The sequence below is a fragment of the Ornithorhynchus anatinus genome, chromosome 3, assembly GCF_004115215.2.
Source record: "Ornithorhynchus anatinus isolate Pmale09 chromosome 3, mOrnAna1.pri.v4, whole genome shotgun sequence".
Lineage (NCBI taxonomy): Eukaryota > Metazoa > Chordata > Mammalia > Monotremata > Ornithorhynchidae > Ornithorhynchus > Ornithorhynchus anatinus.
This window is the reverse complement of record NC_041730.1, coordinates 20,452,186-20,460,692: the sequence shown is the minus strand read 5'-3', so window position 1 is coordinate 20,460,692 and position 8,507 is coordinate 20,452,186. Positions and strand designations below refer to the sequence as shown.

General features: G+C 40.9%; 1 protein-coding gene across 1 annotated transcript; it reads left to right on the top strand.

Moving 5' to 3' along the window:
* Nucleotides 1–236: 236 nt before the first annotated feature.
* Nucleotides 237–1,172, top strand: LOC100681826 (olfactory receptor 4P4-like). The gene has a single exon (XM_007657310.1). It carries the CDS (start codon nt 237–239, stop codon nt 1,170–1,172), a length of 936 nt encoding a protein of 311 aa, XP_007655500.1.
* Nucleotides 1,173–8,507: the final 7,335 nt, after the last annotated feature.

The following is an 8,507-nucleotide window of genomic DNA, read 5'->3' as shown; positions in this document are numbered from 1 at the left end:
TGTCTCTCCCGATTACACTGTAAGCCCGTCAATGGACAGGGACTGTCTCTATCTGTTGCTGATTTGTACATTCCAAGTGCTTAGTACGAGTGCTCTGCATATAGTAAGCGCTCAATAAATACTATTGAAGGAATGAATGAATGGATCAATATAGTTAAATCCCAATAAAACATGTTTTTTTTAAAAAATCATTTCAGGCACATAGCTCTTGGTGTGTCACCACCTGCAAAAAGTCAATGGGAAATAAGAAAAATGTCACCGAATTCAATCTCTTGGGACTTTCGCAAGACCAGAACGTTCAGATATTTTGCTTTGTGCTGTTTTCGTTCTGCTACATTATCCTCTTAATGGGAAATCTTCTCATTCTCATCACCGTTGGATGCAGCCATCTTATCAACCAACCTATGTATTATTTACTGGCTCACTTGTCTTCCGTAGACATGTGCTATACTTCTACCGTTACACCCAAACTGATCGGGGACTTACTCACTAAAAAAAAAGTCATTACTTTCGACAACTGCATGTTGCAACTCTTCAGCATGCACTTCTTTACGTGCATCGAGGTCTTCATTCTTACGGCAATGGCCTTTGACCGGTATGTGGCCATCTGCAGACCCCTACACTATGTGGTCATCATGAGTAGGAAGAAATGCAAACTCCTGATCTTGGTTTCCTGGGTGGGTGGGGCCATCCATGCGTTTCCCCAGTTGTTCATGGTTTTCCAGTTGCCCTTCTGTGGTCCCAATGAGGTTGACCACTACTTCTGTGATATCTTTCCCTTGCTGAAAATCGCTTGCGTGGATACCTACCTTGTGGGCGTCCTGGTTGTGGCAAATTCGGGGATGGTGGCCTTGGTCACTTTCGTCGTCTTGTTGGTTTCCTATGCCGTCATATTGTTTTCCCTAAGAACCCATTCAGCGGAAGGGCGCCGCAAAGCCCTCTCCACCTGTGGATCTCACATCGCGGTGGTCTTCTTATTCTTCACACCCTCCATCTTCACCTACCTGCGGCCCCCCTCCAGCTACTCTGAGGATAAGGTCTTTTCTCTCTTTTACACCATCATCGCGCCCATGTTCAACCCCTTAATTTACACGTTGAGAAACACAGAGATGAAAAATGCCATGAGAAAAGTCTGGTGTAGAAAGGTGTCTTCAGAAGGGAAACTTAATTAGAGACATTCCTTCACTGGGAGTCCACTCGAGAAAGGGAAAGCGAATCCTGATTGAACCTAATTAACCAGATGAAACACCCCTTTGTGGTCCAGTATGTTCAATCGACAATATTCAGTGGAAACAAGGTTCCCAGACTCTCTGTATTCCATATATGACTAATTTGCTTTTTATGGATTCTTAATGAGAAGTGAAAGTGGATATGCCTCCCCCTCTAGGCTGTAGGCTCTTTGTGGGCAATGAACATGTCTATCAACTTTGTTGTACTCTCTCAAGGGCTAAATACAGTGCACCACAGACAGTAAGCGCTCAATAAATACCATCTATCAATTGATTTGGGGAACGTGATGAAACTCTTGGACTATTATCTGGTGTGCATTATATTCTGTGTGATTCTCATTCACTTGGGGAAATTCTCCTTTGGTGCTAAAGTGGTATGAATGGACTTGATTGTAATGTTTTACTCTCCCAAGCATTTAGTACAGTGCTCTGCACAGAGGAAACACTCAATAAAAATGACTGAATGAATTAATTTTCTGCTCAATAGGAAGAATTTTTATCTAAGTAGGTTGTCTTCACCTTCAGAAATGCTTTACTACTCAGAAACTTATCTTCCTCAACAAGCCCCATTTCAAAAGGCTTACCCACTGGTAAAGTAACATGTTTCACAATAGGACTGGAGCGGATACTTGCCTCGAACTAATGCCTTCCTGAATGTTAATTCTCTTACTCAAACCTTAACTCCCTAGAGGGACAGAGAGCTCATAACCATTTTTATGTTTGGACTCTCTACCATTCTCTGGACTGCGATAATAGAAATGCTGGTGGGGAAAAGGGGATGGTCTCAGAGTGTCCCACTGAAGGGCTTCACTAGGTAAAATGTGTGTCTCGCATTGATTAGAGTTAAATTTATAATGTGGCACTGGGATTTTTATTCTGGCTTTCTCTGCTAGACTGTGAACTCCTTAAGGATGGGCTGGTGCTTAGTCACTTTTGCTGTATCCCCATGTGTCTAATTCAGTGCTCTCTGCAGAATATACACTCAATAAATCACTTTCCTGATGATGAGCTTCGTCTCGGTGCCATTGTTGAGTTTCAGGATCTCAGTGCTCAGGACCCCCTTTTACCATTTGATTCTGGCTCATCTAATGCTCTGAAAACTGCTGGAAAAGCTATGTGTGCTTCCTCTAGTAGGATCATGTCTTATAACTACCTAGAGAGTTGGTCAGTTACTCTAGTTTTACTATTCTATACTAGTTTGCTATATTGTATACTGTACTAGTATACTATAATTTACAATACTAGTATACTGTAGTATACTATACTAGTTTTAGTATATAGTTTTACTATGTATAGTTACTATAGATATTTAGATTAGTATGAAAATTGACTGCTCTTAGTGTCACTTTGAAAAGCAGCATGGCCTAGTGGGAAGAACATGAGCCTTGAAATCAGAGGACCTGGGTTCTAATCCTGGCTGTTCCACTTAGCTCTATGAGCCAGGTCAAGCCACTTAACGTCTCTGTGCCTCAGTTTCTTTACCTGTAAAATGGGGATTCGGTGCCTGGATTCCCTTCTACTTAGACTGGGAGCTCCATGTGGGACAGGGATTGTGTCTGACCTGATTATCTTGTATTTAACCCAACATTTAGGGTTGTGCCTGATACGTAAATGCTTAACAAATGTCACAGTTATTACTATTATTATTATTGTCATTAGAAGGAGTAATAATGGTATTTATTGAGAACCTAGTGAGGACAGAAGCACAAGGAATAGTCCCTGTCCATGAGGAGCTAACACTAAAATGGAAGAGATGGATCTGGGGATATTTACCAACAGTAGATTCAAGGGAAATAAAGTGAATGTAAATGCATTGAATTTTGTTTTGTTTTGGTTGTTTTTATGGCATTTATTAAGCGCTCACTACATGCCAGGTACGGTACTAAGCTCTGGCTGGACACAGTCTGTATTCCACATAGGGCTCACAGACTTAATTCCCCTTTTACAGACCGGGTAACTGAGGAACAGAGAAAGTGAAGTGATTTGCCCAAAGTCATATGGCAGAAAATGACAGAGCTAGGATTCAAATCCAGGTCCTTCTGACTCCCTGGCCTGTGCTCTAACCACTAGGCCACGATAATTATATGAATGTTCAGAGGAATATACAAATAATGCTATATGGATGTGTCCAGATATTGTGAAAGTATTTCATTCTCGCATTGGATTTGCCACAACGAGATTTAGGATGGAGTAAGCCCTTTGGAGATGGGTGTTCTAGAGGAGTCCATGTGGTCTCCAAAAGAGGCCTCCAACCTTTGGCCAATAAAAAATGTGTCACCCCATTTCCAGCTAGTTGGAAAAATGCCCTAGGGAGATTGAGGTCCACCAAAGCTCTACCCACCTCTACCCAGTATTCCTCCTTGTCCAGATCCATGAGATCTTGTTATTAACTAGGGAACAGATTGTCCTGAGAGGGAACAATATTACTTCCTGCTCCACAGCTTGGACTCCTTTGCCTGATGTATACAGAGAAGCAGCATGACGTAGTGGAAAGAGCACGGGCTTGGAAGTCAGAGATTGTGGGTTCTAATCCCGGCTCCACCACTTGTCAGCTGTGTGACTTTGGGCAAGTCATTTAACTTCTCTGGGCCTCAGATACCTCACCTGTGAAATGGGGATTAAGACTGTGAGCCCCACATGGGATAATCTGATGACCTTATATCTACCCCAGTGCTTAGAACAGTGCTTGGCACATAGTAACCATCTAATAAATACCTTCATTATTATATATGTATATGTATATTTCACCTGAGGTTCACATTGTACCACTAAAGAAAAAGTACACAGTCTACTAATAGAATAATTAAATTGTCACTTTGATTTTCTGCTCTACTACCAAGTTTTGGATGAATTTCCAGGGTGAGTCATAGGGATGGTGGATCATTCAAGGGCGACAATACTGATTGCTGTAGGAATCCAGAGAAGCGACACTCTTGGTGATATCATTTTACTAATCAATTCCTGGAAAAAAAAGGTGATCTCAGCCTTCTCCCCAGGAGATGAGGATAATGTGTCCTGCCAGGTTGTACTGTGGGTGAATTAGATTTAAATTGCAATGTGAAATGCTATGTAATTAGAACCTAATTGAATTAAAAAACAGATTATTTCTGAGGTTAATTCATGAATGGTATATGGCAAAAACTAGATGAGAGCCTTTAATAAAAATAAAACGAGTCATGCACAAAAACTAAGGTAATTCCTTTTTCTGAAGACTTTACAACTAAGTTCAGCTCCATCACAGGATCAGAACAATTTATGGGGTTTTACTGAATTTAGGTTATCTATGATTTAGACTGTTCCAACCCATCACACTGTGTGCATCATTAAAAGTCTTTGAAACAGTCACCTAGGGGTTGTTAAATACAGATGATTATGCTCTTGGGGCATACCCATGAAGATTTACAAAAGAATTGAAAACCCCTTTGGATGAATGATTATGAATTGCTTCATAGAGTCAGCACAATGGGTTGACAAAATTCCTGAAGAAAAGTGAGGTGATTTAATAGTCTATCAATCAATCAGTCGATTGATTATATTGTTGCATTGTGCTCTTCCAAGCATTTAGTTCAGAGCCTGGCACACAGTAAGTGCTCAAATATAATTGAATGAATGAATTAATTAATGAGTGCTTACTCTGTGTAGAACGCTGTAGTAGGTGCTTGGGAGAGTACAGTCAAAAGAATAACGATCTCTGCCATTGAGGAGTTCCCCATCTACCAGTTTACAATCTATAATATAGCCTACACCTATCAGGTCCATATCTTATTTCCTTTTGTGTACTCTTTTTCGGTTCTTAGTGCTCTGCACATTGTCAGCACTTCTCTAGGCCTTAGTTCACTCATCTGTAAAATGGGGATGAAGACTGTGAGCCCCATGTGGGACAGCCTGATTTCCCTGTATTCACCCCAGCGCTTAGAACAGTGCTTGGCACATAGTAAGAGCTTAACAAATACCAACATTATTATTATTATAAATATTATTGCTATTACAACTATTCTTACTATGACAACTAACTACCACAACTACTGGCAACTCACAAATTATGAGATGAATTTTCTGAGCTAGCTGAGGTTCCTATCAAATAACTAGGTTAATTATTAATTAACTAGGTTACTGTTACTAGTAACTTAGGGTATCCTGGCTCTACCACTTGCCAGCTGTGTGACTGTGGGCAAGTCACTTAACTTCTCTGTGCCTCACTTACCTCATCTGTAAAATGGGGATGCAGACTGTGAGCCTCACGTGGGACAAGCTGATTACCCTGTACCTACCCAAGCACTTAGAACAGTGCTCTGCACATAGTAAGCACTTAACAAATACCAACATTATTATTACTTAGGTTACTATGAGAAGGAGCGTGGCTCAGTGGAAAGAACACAAGCTTGGGAGTCAGAGGTTATGGGTTCAAATCCCCTGTCAGCTGCTAGTCAGCTGAGTGACTTTAGGCAAGTCACTTCACTTCTCTGTGCCTCAGTTACCGCATCTGGAAAATGGGGATTAAGACTGTGACCCCCCACTTGGGACAACCTGATCACGCTGTATCCTCTTCAGCGCTTAGAAGGGTGCTTTGCACATAGCAAGCACTTAATAAATGTCATCATTATTACTATTTAAAATAGATTTCCATACCACTCGATAGAGTGATTTCTACAGTGTTACAGTGGCACAGTGAAAGCATTGCTGTGGTGGGAAAATTTGATGGAGACAGTGGAAAGCGACTTAAATTTGTCAGGGCCGATTGGTTCTCTGCTGGAAATGACAATGTGGCCTGCCCCAGGTATAAAGTACGTCAGCACCATCTGGTGGCCTTTTAGTCACTACTTTGTACTGTGTAATGTCTATAAGGACAATTTTACAATGGGGATTTATATTAAGAAAAAAAATAAGTAACTAGAAACCTACTCTTCTCTACCTTTTTTCCAGACTGAGGTTTAAAGGCAAGGGATGGAAATGAGTACCTTACCAATCAGTGGTGTTTACTCAGTGCTTCTGGGTGCTGGGGGGTCAGCTGTGTGACTTGGGGCCAGTCACTTCTCTGTGCCTCAGTTACCTCCCCTGTAAAATGGGGATTAACACTGTGAGCCCCACGTGGGACAACCCCATTACTTTGTATCTACCCCAGCGATTATGGTGCTTGGTGCATAGTAATGTTGGTATTTGTTTAGCACTTACTATATGCAGAGCACTGTTCTAAGCACTGGGGTGGATACAGGGTCATCAGTTTGTCCCACGAGAGGCTCACAGTTAATCCCCATTTTACAGATGAGCTAACTGAGGCACAGATAAGTGAAGTGACTTGCCCACAGTCACACAGCTGACAAGCGGCAGAGTTGGGATTTGAACCCATGACCTCGGAATCCGAAGCCCGGGCTCTTTCCACTGAGCCACGAGTAGGCACTTAACAAGTACCATCATTATTGACTAAGTGCTTGGGAGAGTACGATCCCTTGTATGGAAAATATGACAGTTGAGAAAAAAATGTATGAGGTGAAAATCTCTTTGCATTTCAGTGACTATTTTATTTAACATCTTCCTTGTTACAGTGCATTTGCAATATTTATGGTTTAATAGGTCAATGGATTGCAGCTGTCCAAATCGAGGGAATTTGAAAAGCTTGGTATTTTTAGAGTAATTGGGACTGACATTTTGTCCCAATTGTCTCAAATTAGGGTAAATCTCAGTCAAATATACATTTTTTATGGTATTTGCTAAGCTCTCAGTGTGTTCTGGGCGCCATACTAAGCACTGGGTTAGATACAAGTTAATCAAGGTGAACACCGTCCCTGTCCCACATGAGACTCACAGCCTTAATCCCTATAATAATAATGTTGGTATTTGTTAAGCCTTACTATGTGCCAAGCACTATTTTAAGAACTGGGGTAGATATAAGGTAATCAGGTTGTCCCACTTAGGGCTCACAGTCTTCATCCCCATTTTACAGATGAGGTAACTGAGCCCCAGAGAAGTAAAGTGACTTGCCCCAGGTCACATGGCAGACAAGTCGTGGAGCCTGGAATTGGAACCCAGATCCTTCTGTCTTCAGGCCTGTGCTCTATCCACTAGGCAATGCTGCTTTTTTGTAATATGCTTTTCATATAATTAGAAATATGGACTATATTGAGATGCTGTGGGAGCTACATGGATTCTCATTATTCCCATTACACTGAAAGAGAAAGACCCGAAAGGCCAGGTGTAAGGATGGATTTGTCAGGCCTAGTGGTGGGGCTGAGACCGAAGAATCCAGAGGGATTTTTGCATTCTTTTTCACTAGGGATTCTGTGGATAATTCTCCAGGGTAGAGACTGAGCCCCAGGAGGCAGTTGGTGGAGTTTTTTGAAACAATAAATTCTTAGCTCCTCAAATGGTTAGGAAAGGATGAAATGTCAGTGTGGACAGGTAAGCAGATTTTATGCATTGTTTTCTTGAATGGGTAGTCCTAACTGTACAGTTCTAGTAGCTGTTAGCTCATTGTGTGCAGGGAACACGTTTACTGACTCTGCATTGTACTTTCCTAAGTGCTTAGTACGGTAAGCACTCAGTAAATGCTATGGATTGATATGAGAACCAATGCAGATTCCAGTGTTGACTCTAAAGAGGATTTGCTCTAAGGATGGTATTCACACACCCCTTACTTTCAAAATGATTTTAATATTTAAATACTTTAACCTTAATCCAATTTCTTCCTTTTTGAGTTTGAGTCCCATTTATTTTATTGCTGAAGAAGCCACAAATGAGAAACGAATTAGAACTCACTTAAAAGTTTCAATATGTTCATGCTTCGGGTTAGATGCATGTGCTTGATGATCTTAGTGCTACCTAACTATCAAAAGTCAGACAGACTGAAGAGGGAACAGCAAATCAGTCAATCAATCAATGAAAAGTATTTACCCAGGGCTTATTGTTTGCAGAGCATTTTACTAAGTGCTTGAGAGAGTATTATACAATAGATTTGGCAGATATGCTCCCTGCTCACAGGACCTGCAAGTGAAAACTAGACGGACACAAACATCAGGGATTCAGGCACAAGATATTTTTATAAGTTCAATAGAACACATTTAAATGAAACAATTTTTTAATTGTTTAACGGTAAAATTCACCATTTTAAATCACTAAAACATTATGACTCTCTGCCAATTGAAAAATTTGGCTGATTTAGTGACATAGCCTTATTTGAGTGAAGAGGATTTGAAAAATAAGATGACAAGAGCTTGGAAGAAGTAGGGGAGACCTGTATATGGAAGAACAGAATTGGAAGAATCCTCAGATATTTCCTGAGGA

Coding starts and splice junctions, on each gene's coding strand:
- LOC100681826 (XM_007657310.1), top strand. CDS start 237: ATGGGAAATAAGAAAAATGTCACCGAATTCAATCTCTTGGGACTTTCG.